Source organism: Oxyura jamaicensis, chromosome 2, assembly GCF_011077185.1.
Source record: "Oxyura jamaicensis isolate SHBP4307 breed ruddy duck chromosome 2, BPBGC_Ojam_1.0, whole genome shotgun sequence".
Taxonomy (NCBI): domain Eukaryota; kingdom Metazoa; phylum Chordata; class Aves; order Anseriformes; family Anatidae; genus Oxyura; species Oxyura jamaicensis.
In genome coordinates this window covers 119,976,190-119,997,513 of record NC_048894.1, presented here as the reverse complement: position 1 = coordinate 119,997,513, position 21,324 = coordinate 119,976,190, and the positions used below count along the sequence as shown (strand labels likewise).

The 21,324-nt window shown below is 37.4% G+C and overlaps 1 protein-coding gene across 9 annotated transcripts in view; it reads left to right on the top strand.

Moving 5' to 3' along the window:
- Positions 1-62: 62 nt before the first annotated feature.
- Positions 63-21,324, top strand: part of TOX (thymocyte selection associated high mobility group box) — a 219,771-nt gene continuing 198,509 nt past the window's right edge. Inside the window, exon 1 of one of the 9 annotated variants that reach the window (XM_035318437.1) lies at positions 63-289. In XM_035318437.1, the coding sequence (XP_035174328.1) occupies positions 188-289 (102 nt within the window). In that variant the 5' untranslated portion in view covers positions 63-187. Of the gene's footprint in view, positions 290-659; positions 762-937; positions 1,106-1,230; positions 1,667-1,778; positions 1,802-1,893; positions 2,071-21,324 lie in introns of those variants that run through there. The other 8 variants (XM_035318440.1, XM_035318439.1, XM_035318442.1 and 5 more) reach the window with 8 other exon arrangements.

The window sequence follows — 21,324 nt, the reverse complement described above, 5'->3', positions numbered from 1 at the left end:
AGTCAGGCACCTCTTTTTTTTTAAAAAAAATTTTTATTTTTTTTTAATTCTTCTCGGTCTTTTTGTGTGTCCCCCCTTCCCCTCACACACACACACACACACGCACCCGCACCCCCCCCCCCTTTTTTTTTCACCAACATTAACCACCAAAAGAAAAGGAAAGGAGTTTGCTTGATGTTTTAGTGAAATGGACGTAAGATTTTATTCACCACCTCCTCAGCCTGCAGCCGCTCCTGATACGCCTTGTCTGGGACCTTCCCCCTGCCTGGACCCCTACTATTGCAACAAGGTGACTCGCGTTTTGTGTCGTCCGAGGTGTTTTTGTTTTTGTTTTTTTCTTTTTTTTTTTTTTTTTTTTTTTTTTTAATCTGTGCTGTCGATTGTGCCGTTGTCGCGATGCATGAGCCGCGCACCAAGTTTCGAGCGAAGCAGGGGGCAGCGGCACTTGCCGGGCTGGGGGCTTTGGGGGGCGCAGCTGCCGCCGCGGGGCCCCCCGCCGCCGTGCGGACACCCCCAAGTAAAAGCCCGCAGGAGGCTGGGGGCGGGCGGCTGGAGCGGGGGGCGGAGGGGATGGGAAAGGGGGGGGGGGGGGGGGACTTTTTCCAACAACACGGTCCTTTTCTGAGAAACAACGTGGACGAGGAGGTTGAGGGTTGGGGTTTCCAGGGCTGCTGTTAGTATGGGAAGGGGTCGCGGTCGCCGCAGAGCGGGGGGCAAACTGTCTGCCCTGTGGTGCTTGGCGGTGCCGGGAGCACGCTGGGGTGCGTGTGTGTGTGTCTGTCCGTGACACGCGGGCGTGTGTGTACATCTATACGTGCACAGCTCCCTGGATGCGTGCTAAAACACGGTGACAAGTCGTCTCAGCGCACTTTGTCCCCGGCCAGTTTCTCCGTAACTTGATGAAAATCCCTGCAGATTTAATGGGTGACGAGAGCCAAGTTTGGGGGTCCCAGCGCTGGGGAGAGGGCACCGCCGGGGGACAGCGGGCCGGGTGCTGCCAGCCCGGAGCACTTTGCGTTACTTTAGCTCCCGAGGAGCTGGAGCATTGTTCCTGCCTCCGGGGCCTGAGCCAGCTGGGGCTTTATCCACGAGCCGCACTTTGCTGGTACGGCACGGGCTGCCCACACGGCTGAACGCCGGCCGGAGGAAACCATCAGAAGGGCGAGCTGCCCGCAGCCCTCCTTCAGCACACCCCTTAGGGGCAGGGGGCTGAGGGCACTCACTTTTCCCTCGGGACGTGGCTAAAAGCTGTGCCTTTCTAACCCGCTGCTCCGGGACCGGACCGGGGCTGGTGCGGGGGCGCGAGGGGCGAGGCGCCCCCGCTGCCGGGCAGCCCCTTTCGGCTCTCGCCCATTGTGAGGACGGGCTCACGTGTGAGAGAGATGTTCGGAGCCGCTCCTCGCCCTGCCGGCAGCTGCCGAGCTCCGGAGATAAGCAGCCAAATAGGAGGTAGCCGTGTTGGAGCGCAGGGGCTTGCGGCGCCCGGGTGAAACCCTCTCAGTTTTCAGGAGAGATTTCCCACATGGTCTCGTCTACCAATCACAACAGAAAGGACCAAATTCATCCTGGCCGCATTTCACATGTACTCAATGGAGTAATAGAATTCAGGGATAAATCTGGCCCTTTGTGGTGGATGCCTAAGGATATTTCGGGAGGGATCCCAGAGGTATGATCGTTAGCAGTGCTTTCAGTAAGTGTGCTTTGCAGCGCCTGCCTAACCTGCCCTATGGGTCGGAAGTTTGTGCAAGGAGTGAACTTTGTGCAGCAGGAAGAGTCCAGATGCATATAAGCGTGCATGTGGGTATTAGTTTTTTTTTTTTTTTTTTTTTTTTTTTTTTTTTTTTTTTTCACAAGTGCTCAGAGTAATCGTCAGGCTACTCCTACCTTTGATCTGTGACTTGCCATTATTTTCTCTGTTGTCTGTTTTCGAACATTGCAACCACAAAGTGTTGCCGAGTAAGAAGCTCGGGCTAGAATTACTTAAGTAGCAAAGTGTCTGAAGACCCATTTGGCAATGAAAGTGGACAAACGTTATTAAACCTATCAGTGATTTAAAGCTTCAAAAAGAAGGTAATGATTTGAATACACATTTCACTCATCATTCTTGAGATAGTGGGCCAGATTTAATTTAAAAGTTAAATGCTTTGGAAAATCAGGAATTACTTTAATATATTAAATCATTTTCCAATTAAGTTCCTTAAATCATTTTTGGTGGGTTGCACTGCAAATCGAATAAATTAATTTAGAAAGTCGTTTTCAGAATTTCTTCACTGGTTGGTTAAAGCTTCTTTTAAGTCATGCCATGTATGAGGGAGCAAACTGTTCTTTTTAAATGCAAATGAGACACTCATTCTGGAGACAAGTTGCAACTCTTCTATTTCACTTTGCCTGAACTGATAATGTGCTTAAAAGTGCACAGTCATAAGACATATGTTTTATGCTTGGAAGACTTACCAGGAATGTTTCGTATAAGGTACTGAGGATAGGATGAATGTCTTTTTCAGATGTCTTTGCCACTGACCATTGATTATATTAAATGGACAGAGGAGGTTTGCTAGGCCCCTTGGAGGCGTACATTTACCGAACATTTCATTTTTCACCCCCTTCACTCTCTCCCTTCACCCAACATGATTAACATTGCTGTGAAAACTTATCTGACTTGTTCTAAACACGTAGTCATGTTACAGTATTACTCTGTCACTCATCTTCCTGCTGTGTGTATTTAGGGAGCCTGAGGGGAGGCCTGCAGGATTTTCTCTCCAGTTAAGTTTGGGCGACTCTTTGCAGCTGATCTCTGCTGGCGAAGGGGATGGTTGCAGCAGTAGGATGGGTCGGTGTTTGGGACTGTAGTGGTGGACTTGCTTAGCTGTTTACCTGTGGCTGAATTCTGCAAAACTCATCCAGGACTGGTTCTTGCTTTCCGTGAAGTTACTAAAAACTTGCTTTGGGCACTTGCTGCTGGAAAATACTTAGACTTTTAAGTTCCCTAATTATTTTGTTAATGGCAGTTTTTTTTCCTGATCAAATGATTGTTTGTACTGTATGAGTGAGTACCCAGGCACATGTACTGGTGGTATTGACAGTGCATTTTTTTCTGTAGTCAAAGGAAAATGCAGTAACGTAGATTCAAACAGTCACATCTTATCTTACAGTTTTCAGTTGGCAGGCTTTGTTTCAGAAGACTGCTTAGATCTTTACTGTATAAACCTAAAATAACACTCTAAGCATCTTAGTCTAGTATTTCTCTATCTGCTGTGAAAGCTCATTATACTGTGCATATATTGTGCAGGCTTTTCCTTGTTTCTCTCGCAGTACCCATGGAGAGAGAAAAGTGAAAGAACAATGCAAACAATGTTGGTTATGACAACTGTGTGAGGTATCTCTTATACAAACAGATGGAATGGACGGTATGCTGCAGTATATAGGTCAGACTTAGAAATAACATAGTGGAGCTCTTGTGCTGGACAGACAGATTTAGAGTTGGGGTTGTACTGTTCGCCTCTTGAAGCTTGAAGCATAATTGCATTTCAGACATTTGCAGGCTAATAAGAGTAGTCTGTTCAGTTGAAGTTTATTTTAGGAATCCTTGCGTTCCTTAATTGAGTTGCATGTTATAAAAGAAATAACTTTGATAATCAGAATGCATTAATGCAATAGTAGAGTATAGTCAGAGATTTCAGGGTAGTTGAAAAAGTCGGATGGTAAGTTTAAATGTTTATGTAGAGGGCAATAAATAACATTCTCATGGCTTCAATCAGTACTGTAAGAAGGACTGGTATATTTTCATACTTGAAACTTTACAGTGTTTTCAGATATCTGCTCACATAAAGTGCAGTTACATAATTATAGTTTGACACAGTTAATGACAGGGATGCTGACCCCTGCCAAGAGTAGGGAGAAAATAATGGTCTTTACTACTCCCAGTGGTTAGCCTTGCAGAATTATGCACTTTATTCTTGGGTGATTTGCTACCTGGTTCAAAAATAAAAGAGCCTACAACTCATCTTTCTTGCATTCTCTGGTAGTTGTCAGTGCAGTGGAAAAATACAGCCAGACAGCAGAGGTAGAATGACAGACTATCGTTGTTTTTAAAAAGAGGAATACAGAGGAAAAAAGAGAGAGAGGAAAGCAAAATTTTTTCAAATGAAAAAAAAGAGTGGCATTAAATAAAAATGGATAAGGAGATATGATGCAGTACTTTGCAAGCAGTAACAATCCTGCTAGCAATCAGAACTCCACAGACCAAAAGTGTATATATTTATATACAGCATTTAGAATAACTTACTGGGTAAGCTTAAGTCCACCATAGAGGCTGCTCTTTGTAAAATGATCCCTGACTGTTTACAAAGTGTACATTATTTCCAGTGGCTTGCTACCGTCCACTCTGTATCTGAGATTCAGAAACAGAATTCTGGAGAGCAAGCGCTCTGAAGGACAGCTCTGAAGCTATGTTCTGTTAGTGTTTTGACAGATTATGCTCATCTAAGAGACTACCATTTGTGTATTCTGGGCATTTCATTTTTTCCTTGGATAACTACTTTGTCCGCTACTGCATTAGAATCATACTTGAAATTTGTTAGTGCTTCTTAAAAGAACAAGCAGTTACATTAGAGTTGACTGTTGATTTGTAAGTGTTTTAGTTAGTTTTAAGAAATACCACATAGGAAAAAGTGATGTGTTGCTAGACCTTAGAAAGTAGTCTCAGAGTTACAAGCAAGCCTCAGGTGTGCTTCTTCAAATTTCAGGGTTTCAGAAAAGAAGAGGTACAAATTTAGTGGAATATAGAACATGATTTATGTATGTGCTTTTGAGAAGTATTTCACAAAGATGTTTTATAAACCAAAGCATTCAGTCATTCCATTTCTTTTTTATTATTATTTTTTCCCTGCCAAATATCAGTACCTTGAGAGAAACTGTTTTATTCTCTTACCAGAGAGATGTATTTCATCTCTAGTGCACTACCCTCAACTAGCCTAACATGAGATATACTGAAAAAAAAAAAAAAGTGAAAACTGTAAACTCTCAAGAATGCAGAATTTGATAAACAGTTCATTGCATGCAGTACCCTTGGTGTTTTCATGAAACCAAACAGCAGCTAGAGGAGTTGCATTCATAGTAGGGATGTAAGGAGCTGATACTGGGGAGGAGTGGGAAGTCTCAGCTCCTGTTGAATTCAGTGCCTGTTGGGGACAATCACACTTTATGAGGAAGAACTGAGCACCCTTCTGCCCTCAGATTCCCATTTTTGCTGGACTTTCACAACTTGCTCACACTGCACAGAGGCATCGGGAAATGGACTATGTTTAAAACATGATTTTATACTAAGCAGAGAAACATCCCAATCATGGTAGGATTTAGATCAAAATTATTGAATATTTAAATCCGGTATTGATGGCTGATGTAACAAAGCTTTGACAGTGGAAGCAAAAAACTTCCTCTAACTGCTCTCAGCATAGCTGAAGAGTTACCTGAAAGCTTCGCTTCTCATGGTGAGAGGCTAGTCCCTGATCAATTCAGACCTTGGCTTCTGGAGCCGACAGCAGTGGCAATTAGTGGCAGCTTTGTTTATTTTTTTTGAGGTGGACACATGCTTTGTGGATGTCTCCCTGCACAGGCTGCAAACACTAATTTTAAATATAGCCTAACCAAATTAAAACATTGTGTTGTTTTGTTACACAACTAGGTACAGATTTTCTGCCCAAAGAGTAATTTCTCATTAAAAGTGCTGAGTTATAAACTGCTCCAACACATGGTTTGTAATAGGAGCGCTAAATGACTGTTAATTATGGTAGCGTTTCCAAAAGACTTTAAGACATGAAATTCACATTAATCTGAAAAAGGTTTTCTTGGTCATAACATTTCTGCCTACAGCATTTGGTTGGAAAATAGCAACAGTTCATTATTGTATGGTTAGGCATGGATTACACAGCGTTAGCAGCATCATCAAACATTGCACTTCCACAGCAGTATGTGCACAGAAGAAATTCTGATCTCTCCGTCCACTGGAATATCTTACCTGCATTTTATGTTCATCAGTTTCAATCAGTTTTAGGTTAATAAGTCAGGGCATTGAATATAATGTTTAGCTCTTGACTTGGGTCTTCAAAGTTAAGATTGGTTTTCAGCAGAGATCTTGGTGCAACTGACATTTGTAATGTCTGTGGTTTTCTTTTGCTTCTTCTGTTTGCAGTAAGTAGTTTATTTTTAGCATTTGAATTTCACATGGCTCTACTAATATTTATATCTTATCTTTCGATTGCACATATGCTAACACTGTTTCTGAACTGTTCATTTAGTATTTATTTCTAGGCTGCTATTAGATTTGCTGTAGAGCCTTGTAGTATGGTTTCCTTCCAAGAACCACACTGCTTTCTAAGTTGCAGAGCGTCCTTGAATTATATGAGGATCTGACAAATCCAGGTTAGAGGAAATGTCAGAATGTTTTAGCATTCATGTTCTTTACTGCTAAACCTCTCTCTACCAATCAAAAATGGCACGAGTGCCTTTTTCAAAGGTACTGCTGGCTAAGCATGGAAATTGAGCTTCTGTGGTAGTACTTTTGTCTCCAGCTATTGTTGTTAATGATTATAAGGTCTTATAGGATAAATAGAAGCTACTGTAGCTGTTATATATATATATATATATATATATATATATATATAAAAACTACAGTGAACTCCAGTTACTTATTTGATATGCAAAAAGAAATCAAAACTCTGAAACCAGAAAGTGATGGCCTGTACTTAGAGAGATGTAAGGTCAGTAAGGGAAGTATGATGTTTGCAATGTGTAGCAAAAGGTTTATTCAGACAGTTCTTGTCAGAAAAGTAAAAAGATTATGTATACATACAAATTCTATTGTCTTAATGCTACTTAGTGTTTGTAGGTATACATGCTTGTTTATGCATCATTGTATATTTTGCTTGCCTTGAAGAAAGTGAACTTACTCTAAGAATCCATAATTTCTACCCTGCTTTACAAATAGCTGGCGTCAAAGTCATACTTTAGTTGCAGTTGCCAAGTGTCTAGGTTTATGTTCATGAATAAGAGAAAACATTTGTTCCATAAACAATCATTGTGTTTGCATCAACCTGAAATAACAATAAACAGTAAAAGGAGATATAGTAGAGGAAAGAGAAAATAACCTTAAAAAAGTATAAGTTATCTTTTGGCAGGCACAGTTGTGAACATTAGTCATAGAAACCTGCAGATAGTAGAGGCTTAATACCAAAGCTAATGATTTATTTTATGTTAATGACTTTCTGCTAGGGCATAAAAGACTGCTCATAATGGACTCTCAGTGCTGTGTTCAGTTGTGAAGGCTAATGGGATAATCTTTACCAAAATTAAGCTTTTTTCAGTAAACCATGGTGTTATTTTTTTAAGTCAACTCTTCAAAATGTATTGGCAAACTGTTTTTTTAAGATCTGCTTATAACCTTTACCAAAAAATATAAGGAAAGTCTTTTTTCTTCATTAGCAGTTTCCTTAATTATGTTAGAAATATGTTTACTTTTGTTATAGTTCTGAACAATAATACTGATGATGTGGAAGTCATTCAGTTCCGGGCTTTATCACAGTACAATCAGTTTTCTTGAGACATGTTGTTTTTGCAGATTGAACAAAGGAAAAGATTTTTTTTATTATTTTTTTTTTTTTAGCGGCCTAATCAGTAATACTCTAAAAGGTAGTAAAACTCGTAGTTTTGCGTTGAGAAGTTTTTAAAATCATGTTTACAATTAGTGATAACCAACATTATATTTCAATAAGAGATAATTTGCCTACTAAAGTTCACATAATGTGCTAATCATGTCTAGTGGTTAATAAAGGCCTCCTATCTCACTCCCCTGATGGCTATAAAAGGCTATTATGTTCATGGCAGCAGTTCAGGTACAGCTGCTGTGTGTTAATAATGCATCATTGTCCCACTAATAAACACAGCAAAGGTCAGCAACCCCAAGCACCTAAAACACCTATTCTCTTTCCAAAATATTTATTAACACCTTAATAGAGTATCTATTCATTTTGGTCAGGATTATATCAGTTAATGACCCTCATGGATTCCTGTGTGTTCAGGTTTTGCAACCTGCATTCTGCTGTGGGCAGAATCTGTACAGATCTTTCCTCTTAAACATCTCTTTTTCATTGCAGCTATCTGTTGTTGCTTTAATTTAAGATTAGGATTCCACAGTCACTTTATAATTAACTTACTTTGTTACTTAGTTTTGCAATTTTCTGGTTTTTTGCTCAGCTCATTTAAGACTGCAGAGGCTGAATTTTCTTTTCATTAATGAACACACTTTATAGGAATTGTAATTATGCACTAAAAATCCAAGTGGTTGTGAAACACACACATTCACACATACACACATGCACACAGAGAGATACGTGTATACATGTGTATTTATATATGCACTACTTCCTCTAGGTTTCATGCATAATTTTATATCAGTGACTTATGTTTTCCTTTTTAGCATAGATTGCTGTATTCATAAAGGTTTTTTAAAATGCATTTTCTACAGACAAAGAACAAATTCACATGGGATTTCCATTTTGCCAGGGAAACATGCAAATCAATAGGCCAGCACTTATCTGCATTAAAATTAGGTATACTGTAATTTATGGGCACAGTGATATTGTATTTGTCTTACATAGCCTCAGATATTCTTTAATGTAGCCTGGCTATGTGTCCTTAGAGAAAAGCGAAAGTGTTAATTGAACAAAATCTCATTTTCTTATCTTGTAGTATTGTCTTTTGTTTTCTGTTACTCATTTTGAAAACCTTTTTTTTTTTTTTTTGTGCTGTGAGATTTACAAACAAATGTTCAGAGGGCAGAAAAATACCACTACACTTCCATCAAGAGAAATGAAAAAGCTTAACTAGCTGAAGGGTTTCTATTTGGTGCAGCGCATAGCTTCAATGACACATTTGTCATGCTTTAAATATATAATACATACAATAAAATATGTACAGGCGTATTTGTGATATATGTAGTGTCTGGCTCCATTGCTATTGTTTGTAGTCTCTGTGGTTGTCATACGTTGTTCTTTGCACATCATACCCTTACAGCAGAATTTGACACCATTTCTAGCTTTCAGTCCTGCACCATTTTCATTGCACAATATACATGAGTTTGACAGGGTGTGTTGAGGACAACTCTGGCAAGCAATTGATATTTTGAAGTGGCAAGCGTTTCAGCAGCTGCCTGCTTGTGAAAAAGGAATGATAAGATATACTGTATTGTTAGTTTCAGGCAAAGCATTAAGGTTTAAGCTCTGTAAAAATGTACACATTATTCGTCAGTGGTGAAGCAAGCCTTTTATGTTTTTTAGAGCTTAGCTCTCTGGCTGATGTGAACTAGAATGACATTGGTTTAATGGTCAGTAAATGAATAGGAGTACTTTGAATTTGAACTGCTGCCAATTTTGCACCAACAAAGAGACTGACAAAAGAAAGATTTTATGTGAAAGCAAAGCACAAGCAATGTTTGGGGAGGTGGGGAGAGGGGTAAGAAGAACCCAACAGAAATATTCTTCAACTCAGCCTTGTAATGATACTAGAATTGTTAAAACACATCCATTTGGCATGGCTCATCAGCTACAAACCTAAGCTGTTTCATCTAATGTTCTTTAAAACCTGTTGTATACACATAGTCTTTTAGAATACATTCATATGGAATTTACAGTGTGTTTTTCTAAATACCACACTGTGCCCCGAAGGCCTGTTGGCAGAACATCAGAGTTGTCCACTGCTGGAGTTCCCAAGTCTCTCTCTATCTGGTAGTGGGAAATTGTAGTTTAATCAGTTATGGCACTTTCAGTGTGTAACATTCATTAGTAAGGCAATTTGTCATGACTGTTAATAGTCAGGATGCATCTGCTCTCACTTCAGTTACAGAGCATGATAAGCAAGAGGGCAAATATTTCAATATCTAGTAATATTAAAATGCTTGAAAAATTGTGTTCAAGGTTAGTACTCAAAACACAAACAGAAGATTAATAACAATCTCTTTATTTTAACTGTTTTTGCCATTATAGATATGATTTTAAAGTATATTAAAGCTTTTATGAGCTGTACATTATCAAACTGAATATTAATAAAGGTAATGTTAGCCTCTTCAGTGTTTATCAAAGATATATATATATATATCTTATATATTGTATCTTATATATTGTATATGCTTTTCTCTGTGGTCAAAATTTCCAAGTTAGGATATTTTCAGAGTTACAAGTACTTGCAATAGATCCATGTAATTTTCCAGTGTGTCAGTAATAAGTTGTTCACAATGTCATTTCTGTTCGTAGCAGGCATTGTGTGGTGTTAGTCTTGTGGCTGGACACTTTAGGATGTTATAAAAGATACTCTGTGGTGCCTACCAAATAGATAAAATGCAATTGCAAAAATGTTCTCTTCCGTATAAACTAGCTTGTAATCATTGTTCATTGTCCAAAATATGAAAGGTTAAATTTTTAGCTAGAACCAAGAAAGGTTAGATGTTTTTTTTTCACATGTATCTGATAACCCTCATGTATTACATAATATGATAGTTTCACACACAATGGCTTTGTGACACATTTTAATTTTTAATGAAAAGCCCCCCAAATTTTAACATAATAATTTCTTTAGAAACTGAACCCAATCTTGGTAAAATCCGTTCTTGCTAGTAACAAAAGCTGTTACTGTTTAAGTTCCTGTTCAGCAGTTAGTTGGTACGCTTCACTGGATGTTGTCAAAAAGGCTTTTCTCTTGATTGACAACCCTGTAGGAATGTGAATGGAGATTTTAATTGCATATCATGTGTGCATATCAGAGTGAGTGGATTCACTGACTCTGCTTAGTTCCATATCTCTACCGGTCAGCCATGCCAAAATACTTTTTTTTTTTTTTTTTTTTTTCAATAAGCAATTTATATATTTTCCAAAGAGAAAGAAAAAGTCAAGAATGGACTGTAGAACAAAATATTCCTGTCAATTTCAAGGGAGTAAGGTCTGTGATAAGTTTTCAGAGTGTTTTAACACAATTAAGAGGTATTTTGATGATGTGAATTAATTTTAAGTCTAAGTTGGCCAAAGATTGCTAGAATGTATTTTTCTTCTGGCATTTGCTAGCAGAAGAAGCATGTTTATCTTTTTACTTTTTTTTTTTTTTTTTTTTTTCTCTAAGAGTACTTTGAACAAAATCAGTAAAAAAAAAAAAAAGAAAACAAGTGGAAAAATTTACTGAGGCAGACTGTCCTTGAGTCTTGTACCTTTATAAAAAGCCTGGGGAATTTGGGGGTGATGTTTTTCACACGTGTGGGAGATAGCAGGCTCTCTTATTCATTCTCAATTCAATCCACACTCTTTGGGCAAAACTGTTACTTTAGTGGGAGACTTACCTAGGCTGGCAGAGACCTGAATTGTGAGTGTAATAATAAAACAGAGTTTTGATAGTATCTGCAATGCAAGTTTAAATAATTTTTTCTTCTTCTTAAGAACAGTAAATGATACATTACTGAAAAATTACACTGATAAATACACTTCAACATTTTCCACAGCAAAGAAGATTGCAGTTGAAAACGACAAAGCCAAAGATTCATTATTACAAATAGTTATTATATTTTGATGTCTTGAATTAGATACCAGGTTTCATTTTACAACGGAAACCACAACACTGGCTGTATTTTTTTTTAAAACATTGTAAAGCATCAGCAACTGAAAGCATAGCTACAGTGCAATTGTGGGGAACTTTTAGCTGAGTTAGTGTTCTGTGCCTGTACAGAGACATTGAAATCTAAAGGGGGATGATGCATTTTTCCAGGAGGACCCCTGGGATGGAATTGTTACTTAATAGCAAAGTTTTTTTTCCTGGTTTAGTAGTGCTCCTGGATGAAAAGGAAAGTGACTGCCTTTTGCCTTTTTACCCTTTGTGTTGAGCCAAATCAGACTTTCAGCTTATATTTGTGTAAAGGGTAGGAATGGTAGATGTCAACCACTTGTTGGGTCTTAAGGCTACATCATTTTGTCTGACATCTGGCTGTTTAACTTTTATGGAGCCTGTTAACTTCTGTGTTTGACTAACATGAATCTTTCCCAATTTAGTTTTGAATGTCAGTAAACCTTTAGGAGTGTTTAAAAAATTAATTCTTTAGAAGAAAATCAACAAGACTTTATTTCTAATGAAGCAAACCCCTTCTGATTTGATTTGTGACATCACTGGCTGGTTGGGTCTATTGAGAGCTGACGCTTTCAGGAATTTCAGCACTTAAAAGCAGAAAATAGAGAAATGGCAAAGATAGTAATCTGAAAGTAAAATTCACTCTGTACAGTATGCATTCAACTTCCAGTCCTATGAGTAAGTGCATCAATGAGGAGACATAGGTTTTTGACACCCAAAGATCTTTGAGTTTAGATGGCTCACACCTGTGCAAGTTTCAGACCCTGGAACTTTCAGTTCTGATAAAGCTTTTTTTCTAGAGAGAATTTCTAAAATTCTTCCTGGTTTTGGGAGACTTCCATCACAGTCATCAGGGCCACAAGGCTCCCAAACCCAGGAATAATTATAGATACTGGAAGTGAAAATCTAGAAGAAATGAAGAATATTTAAATATTTTTTTTTCATTGTTGAGGAAAGAAAATATTCATTTTCTGCAGCATGGTATAGGTAGGTTCAGCATGTGACCAAGGCTTTGATTAAAATGAGAGCAGACCCTGAAACTGTAATTTTGTATTAACACTAGGGCCATTTTTGTAAATCACTATAGTAGCTCTTATAATAACGTTGAGAGGATTACTACACTGCTGTCATGAGGACTTGATTTGTTCAGGACTTTGTTAGGTTATGAAGTCAAGCACTTTAAGGCTGAAAATGCCAGGTTAAAGATGTCTTGATTTTGCATTTTTGTATATCATCATTTGCAGGTATTGATGGTTTGTAGCCGTGGGTGTAGAATAGGTGATCCTGCCATTGCAACTCTGTTATGAATGCAGTTACAAATGGCATGTAAGTTAGGCTTTCAGGCATCCTTAAATCTGGTATTTTCCAAATTTTGGCCTCTGGACTCTGTAACCCAAGTAATATTCTTTCAAAAATAACTTTTCTCTATGTTGGATCCTTTGCTATTGTGTCTGGAGTGTTTGAGTCTCTTCAGCATTGCTGCACAGACTTCCCTGCTGCAGAGTTAACTCTATTAGCAGCAGGGAGAGTTTTTCCATGGTAAGCAACAGGAGGATCAAGTCTTGCTGTGGCTAGGAAAATCTTCAGCTCTCTCTTATCAGTCCTCTCCTCTCGTGGATACCTTGATACAAGCTGTCATGAGACATGCTTCTGCTTTAAAGATTTGGGGTCCAACAAGAGAATATTTGTGTTTGGTTGTTATTTTATCACAGTACCCACATTTTGCTGAAGAGTCCAGGTGTATGTTAAGGATTTAGTAATTTCAACAGTTTACCTTTGAACAAAAGCTCAAATAAAATACATTTTTCCATCTCAATGTCTCTTCTGCTGAATTTCAAAGATGGTGCAACAAATAATGGAGCTGGTAGAGTTTTCAAGGTTAAAAATATCACTTGAATCCAAATACAGGTATTGTGACCAGAATTACAGTAATATGTACTACAGTTAAACCTGCAATTGTGAAGTGAGAGAAACCCTAGTGTGTGTACCTTCACTGTATGAAGATACTGTGCTTGTACAAATGCGTAAAGTAGCATCTGTTAAATGTATGTTCATATTAAACTCTCTAGTTTGTATAAATCAATTTAGGTCTAGTAAAAACAGAGGATAAAGTATATAAAAGCTTGTAAGGTTGTCTTGTAATATTTGTCTCTGGAGCTTCAAGGGAATTTTCTGTGTATATAATAATGAAAGCTCAGAGAAAAAATATTTTTGAAATGGAAGAATATATTATAAGCTGAATCCATTGCCCTTTTAAGAATGCTTTGAGTCCAAAGAAATTTCTCAGACAGAATATTACAGTGGAAATACTAAAGCAGCATTCTCTAACTTGGTTTGGTTTTACTCATTCTTTTCAGAAATTCAGCATGTGAACAATCATATTTATTCCAGAATAAAATATGTAAAGCTTTTAATTTAGAAGTTTTTCATTGGAGGAGAAGATTTCAGACTTTTTAGGAACAAGGTAATTATAAAAGAGACAACCAGCTATGTTGAAGCAAAAGGCACATTGATGTAGCAAACCTGGAATTTGATTCTCTACCACTCACTCATCAAAATCTTCCCTTTTTCTTACTTCTGAGTTTGTAATAGAACCATTCAAAGTTGAAAATAACAGAAGTATAATGCATTTTCCCCTATTTATTCGGAGTTAAAATAGAAAACTGTCATAGTAATCAGGATCTGTTTAATGATTAAACTTGGGGTGAGGTAACATGGCTTTCCATCCCTCTCTGATAGCTCCAAGGGAAAGCTGACCAGCTGGCTAGGTGAAAGGGACGCTGCTGGAGGGTCCTGAAGTTTAGTGTCAGAGGAGAACGGGGGATGCCCCAGGCAGACAAACTTATGACCTCAGTTCTTCAGAGTGATTCCGTGGTTCTAAAGGCCTAGACTGACAGCATGCCTGTCTAAGGGAAGCAACCAAATTTAGATTTACATGGCAGCACAACTATTAAAATTAGGACTGATCAACTGAAGTAGTACTGGGTGATTTGAAAAGTTCCAGGAATGTGCATTTACAGGAGCCTTTATGGAGCATTATATTGCTCTTTTGGTGGACTTGCTGACTCCAGGCAATGTTTGCTGCCTCACAGAACCAGTCCAGAGCTGCAGAGCCTTCTCTGAGGATTAAAGAAAGAAGTATTTTTTCTCTTCAGTCCAGGAAATGTCATGTTAATTATTCCATCATTGCTTTCATCTGCTACTTTCATCTCTCATGTTCAGTAGAAGTTTTGACATCCTACAGCTGAGGTTGTCTCTTCAGCAGATGACTTGCCATCTCTTGCCAGGAAGTGTCTTTTAAGAAGGTAGAGTCCAAAACTGTCAGGAAATCATTTTGTGACAGTTCTCCAACAACAGAGGGAGGGGCCCTTCAACACAAGCTTAATTGTGAAGGAGGACTAGATAAACACTAGGAGTTGCTATGCCATCTCATGTCCCAATTACCTTACCTCTGATAAGACCACTCACTTCCACATATGAATTTGCTGTCTCTTAACTTGGATGAGCACCTCGTTCTTCCTCAACAGCAGGTCTTATTTCAGCCCTTATCTGGTGGTTCAATACTTCATGCCTGTAGCTTTAAAAAAAAAAAAAAAATTAAAAAAAAAAAGGGAAAAAGAAAAAAAAGACATGTTTGGATTTGAGTGTAGTAGAGTACAAGGAGTGGACTGCTCGTTTATGTGAGTTCTTTTCCCTTTAGGGCCACTCCACAATATTCTGCAAACAGAATTTTACTATTTGGCTTTTGTTGTTTGTTTGTTTGTTTCTCCTTTTAATCTGCATTTACAAATCATAGGGTTGATTGCACAGCTGAGAAACTGGCAAATGAATTGTGCTACACAGAAATAGTTAAATAAAATACCTTAAGATTATTAACCACACCAGTGCTGGAGTGATGAAAGGACCTGTTTATAAGCACAAAAGTGGGGAAGAGAAAGGTCAGAATTAGAGCTGGAATTCCATACTTAGTTTGAAATCTGTAGTTATGGCAGCATATTTTGTATATAGGATTATTACTCTTTGGCAAGCCCTGCTGTGTCTAAACACTTTTGGGTGGGCTAAGGATGAAGTTTCAGTTAAACTCAGAATTTTCCTGCTTTCGTGGTTTTAAACTTCACATTATAATAACATTTCATGAGCATCAATTTTTATGGCTCAGTTCATTTGTAGAAAATGCTATTTTTACACAGTCCTAGTGCTAAAAGAAGTTTGCTGCATTAGATTTTAAAAGGTGAACTTCATTATGTTTTGATTTTTTTTTTTTTCCTGAAAAAGAAATGTATCAGGATACAGAACTGTGACAAGCTGTTTTTGCAATAATTCAACATTTTTTTAAATTTTCTTTTTGTCCCATTATCCTAAAAGGGAATGCAGCCATGAGTAAAACTTCACCTTCTCAGTTCTTTGGTGTATGGGCTGAAATACACTCCTGAGTATCTTATTACATTATACATACACCACTTGTATGGGACTGCCAATGTCTGTCACCAACCCTTCCTTAATGCAGTCTCCTGTTCTTAGTATCTTGTGTTTAGATTCAATGAAGGGCAAGGAGAAAGCTGCTGTCTTTTTCATGTTGAATTTTTAATATGTTTTAGCATATATAATGATCTCATTACAGCACCGAACAGAATTAGACTTTATTTTTTTGCAGATACCACCATGTATGAAAAAGGAACCATTATTTCCTCCCTTGAAAAAGTGTGCGAACAGTACATTGCATACTCCATTCTGTATGTATCTGTCTCTAAATTAGTCCGTATCACCTCTGTTATAAAACTCTTTTTCTTCCACCACTCTTCTGAAATTGCCTTTCATACTCAGTGTAACCTATGAATTGGCCCTGGGAGTGAGTCATTCCAAGGTTGTTGTTCTTCCCTTACAACTACATTTAATATAAAATGCTGTGCTGTATGTTATGTCCATCTTGTTCAGATGGAACAGTGTCTGCTGAGATGGAAAAGCAGAATGCAATATCAGAATACATTTAAATGTAATAACGTCTCTAGAATCTGTCTTTTTGTGGTACAGAAATAACAGCTCTCCTGCACTTATCACTGCTTTGGCTTTAAGAGCCTTATGGTACCAAAGTTTTTCAATCACAGTCTGGGCCTCATAGTCCTTTCCCTAGAAAAAAAATGCCACTGGTGTCCAGGGGAGTTTTCCATTTTTTTCAAGGACTGCAGTTTGGCCTCATGTCAGGTACATAATCGTATCTTAGACACCCCTTTTCATGACATAAGGATTTACGTAAGTTTTACTGTTCTAAATATTCTGCACGTTTTTTGTGTTAATGAAATGATACACCTGGAGTAAATTTTCTGGACCGTTGCATTTTATAAATATTGGTCCTAAAGAAACCATACCAAGAACATTAAATTTATTTTCTATTGAGTGTTGTTTTTCCTATAAGCACATGTGAATTCCGAGGTCCATCAAATGCAAAGATTTTGAAGTATCAAACCAGCATAAGCTATCACAGTTAGAACCTCACATTTTAGCTGTCCCTCCCACAATTGCAAAGCGTGGCTAAGTTTCATTTGAGTTGCACCTTTCTCAAAAAATAATCTGTTACTTTTAATTTTCCCTGTGTAGTGGATCAATCCAAAAAGTATTTTGTTAGAAAAACGGGTGCATGCAGGCTGTGAAAGTGGGATAAGACAGATGGACAAACCCACTGATAACCTGCCTCACTGCAGTGCTCCTTACAAGATTCCTTGCAGGTCTTCTATCCAGTAAGTAGGATAAATTGTGCTAGCAGCTGGAAGAGAACTTCAGTGGCTGAGGAAAATTGTCATGCCAGGAAACTTGTTTTTGTTGTAAAACATGTCTTTCCATCCACATGTTCATATTCTGGGCTTTCAGAAACACCTGGTTTCTCTGCCCACACAACACGTCTTTGTGTAAAGAAACTCAACTTTCAAAGTGGCCATACAGTGTTGTTTCATAGTTCTTCAGAACAAGTTTCCCTCTAGATCAGTGAGCAGATCTCGTTTACCATGTGACTGTATAAGGGTGATGAAGCAAAGAAAGGGAGGACTTCACCTTTTGATTACAAATTTAGAATGGGCTTTAAGCCAGTTCTGTAACCGTGCTCTGAAATTACATGGGGATTTTGCAAAACAGTGAACAGACTTCCAATTGATGTAGGTGCTAATCTTTGTGCACAACCCCATATATACATCTGCCTTGGGCATATTTGGGAAACAGCCTATAGGTGCACTGTTACTGTGTGTAATTCAATAATGAAACATGTCCTAAAACTCACCAGTGGATGCAATTCTAGTGGCAAACAGAGCTTTTTCTACTTAAAAAGATATTGAATGTGATCTGGCATTGGCAGTCCCAGCTGAGTGAAGCATATAACAACCATTCTAGTTTGCAGTAGTTTAAATCTGTCTTTAAAAGTGTTTCAGGAATCATTTTGAAGTAGAAGTCTGAGAATATGAGATATACAGAAGGAAATGTTTCTGTCTGTCATGAAAAATCTGTATCTAGCTAGAGGCTGCAGTGATTGTGAAGAAGAATGATAGTATCTCAGCTATGCAGTATGCATTTTTGACTGTCAGAATTTGCATGTATTTAATGCATTGAACTGTTTTAAAAACACAGTTCTTAGGATACTTGTCAAAATATTTTCTATAATGGATGAATTTAAATCTAATTATCATATTCATGTTTTAAATTTATGGGCTTTTTTGTCTAAAGTAGTGAATAATTTATATTCATATTTAAATATCTCATTTATGCTATATTCAGATATAGTATATATCTGAGATTGAAGTTGAATTTGGATGTTGTTCAGTCATAATACATCCTACTCATCAACTTTGCATATTCTGTTAAAGGAGTGAATAAATATGTTTTATACCTACAACCTATTTCTTGATACATATATATATATTTAATTGTGGAATGATAAAATGAAGATAAAACTACATTCTATGTTTTGTGTAAAAATTTGTGTGTGTAATTTTTATAAATAAGGGTTCAAGAGCTAATAGCTAGATGTCAGGTAAGACATCTATATAAGCTCTCTGCTGTGTTCTGAGTAATCTTTTGTTAGTTTCCCCAATAATTCAGTCTAATCAAGTACAGGGATGTAAGTGATATCATGTAATAGCTTTTTGGAATCAATAAATATGCCATGGTTTTGAATTACTAGCAGTGTAGATGTGGCTGATAAGCTCAATTGTTGGAAAACTGATCCCATAAAAGTGAAAAGTGAGATCTTTAGAAAAAAAAAAAGAAAAAAGAGAGCAAAGTCTTTTATGATACAGAAATAAAGTGTGTCCAAGTTCTATTCTGCATAAATTTGGACAAAAAATTAGTGATATGATAAAAAGAAATATGCAAATTTAGCAATAATGTGTTTTGCAGTCCAGGTTATTAACTATGGATAAAATGGAATTTATGGTTAAAGAAATGGGGTATCAGAACATCCTCAGAAAACTGCCTAGGTATCAGTATTTAAATTAGAAACTTGTGATTGTAACAGAGAGACATATTGGCTGCTTTCTAAGGCTATAAAATAAAAGTAAAGCTTTGGGTTAGGAATCCTCAGTGAAAACTGGCACAGCCAGTTTAGAAATAGAGATAGGCGATAGAGATATTTCCTCTAAATATCCTTGTCTTTGTTCATCTAGTTTAACAGTATGTCAGTCTGTGACTGCCAAACTTCCAAAATTATTGTAGCATATTATTAAAAAGATGATAAAGCTTATGCATGGTATGCTAAGATAGTGTATAACCACTGATAGATATAATGCATGTTGCAGGCATGGTTGGAAAGGTAGGAAAGAGTTTTCTGATATTGAACAGCAACAAAAATCTCTGTGTGTGGCACAGATCTTTCTTGACTTAGGTTAGTCCTGTAAATGTTACCTGTTTCATTCTTCCCTAGGTATGGGTCAAACTGTAGTGTCTTTACTCCACTGTTCACTGATCAGTCTCAAACTTCTTGGTGATCTTGTGTGAAGTGGGAAATATTGTCCAATTTGGATAGCAAAAATACACTGAATTTCTGTATAAGATAATTAGCATAGTTTAGATGGCATATCTGTTTACTGAATAAAGCTTGTGGTAGCTGGCCTTGGCTGAGATGTTTATGTTATTGGGCTCTGTTTGACTGCAACCTACCTATGCAATGTGTGCTGATGTTTCTCTTATGGTGATATTATGTATGCCAGTCCATGAGCATGGAGGCTAACCAAGAGGGGAGCTGTAACAAATATGTGGGTGCCATTGGGATTGAGAATCTAGTGTGCTGTTACTGCACTTGTGGAGAATGGATAACAGTTTGATGCTTCCTCCCTCACAGTATATATCTTAATGGAAGCTCTATGGCTAGTAGCATCTGTAGAGCAGAGATATATTTAATGAAGATAATACATTTTGTAACTTGGGCTGTTTTGGTTCAGTACTCATAATTTATTTATATGTTGGTAGCAACCATATTTAGTGCAGTATAAATTAATAACACTATATTTAGTAAATATGAATTATAATCATTGTGCTATTTAATTTGGGTCTAATAAGTACTTGCCAGACTAATATGTAGTCATGTAGTTGGGCAGATGTACAAAAATGTCATTAACTTGTTTTGATTTGCAGACAGTGATGTATGTGGCAATGTCTGTGAATACTCCTGCTTTTCTTACACCACAGCTACATCATTTGCCAAATATGGCTATGATCCTTTGTCCATGTTAATTGAGAATGGCATCCTTATTCATCATGTGCAGGTTTTTTTTCAGCCATTAAAATGCTGTCCAAAGACTACTCAACTGAGGAAAACTACGGAATAATACAGAGTGCTTGTTTATCTGTTGTTACAAGCCTTCTGTTTTAACCCGTTGTAATGAATGGGAAAAGGGACTCTCGTCTGAATACAATGTTGTTGCTAAAGAGCAGAAATTCCTTTTGGAACATAAGCATTAATAATTGGACAGGGGCTTGCTTGAAATCTTTTCATCAGAAATGTCTCTGTTCAATGTTTCTTCTCCTTTTTTTGACCTCCTGAAAAATAGTGAAAAATGCATTAAGATAATTTACATTAGTTGTCAAAAACTGTGTTTATTTCTTTGATAATAAAGGTTTCCATTCCTTGATTAAATTTATGTTTATATTTGACATTTTCCAGGGATGCATAAATTTGTGTGACAGGTAAAGTCTACATGCTCCCAGTACCTAGTGCCAAATTGAGTTGAATTTGGACACATCACATAAATAAAAGTGGTTTTATGTTTCACCTTCATCTGGTAGGTGAGCACTCCACCTTTTCTTGTGAAACATAATCGGTTTTGACATGGCAAAATTAGATCCTGGCTATTTATTATCTGCTGAAATCAAAAACCATAACTGGGAAAGCATGTGGTAAGTCCATTGGAGCAGTTTGCATGCAGAGAAGAAAAGGGGAGGCATTCCAATTTTATAAGCTCAAGGTGATTTTCTCTAACACCTAGACCGTTTTAATTAATTACCCTGAAAGACTGAGTAAATTATTATTTGAATACTTTATGGCATTACATGTTAACATTTCAAGGACAAAGTGCTGTACTTAGCTTTTCAACAATGCTTCATCTGTCAGAATATATCTTCTGAATTTATGTAGTATACTGCAGTGTAAAGGGTAGTCAGAACTTGAGTACTATGAATTATTACAAGGAA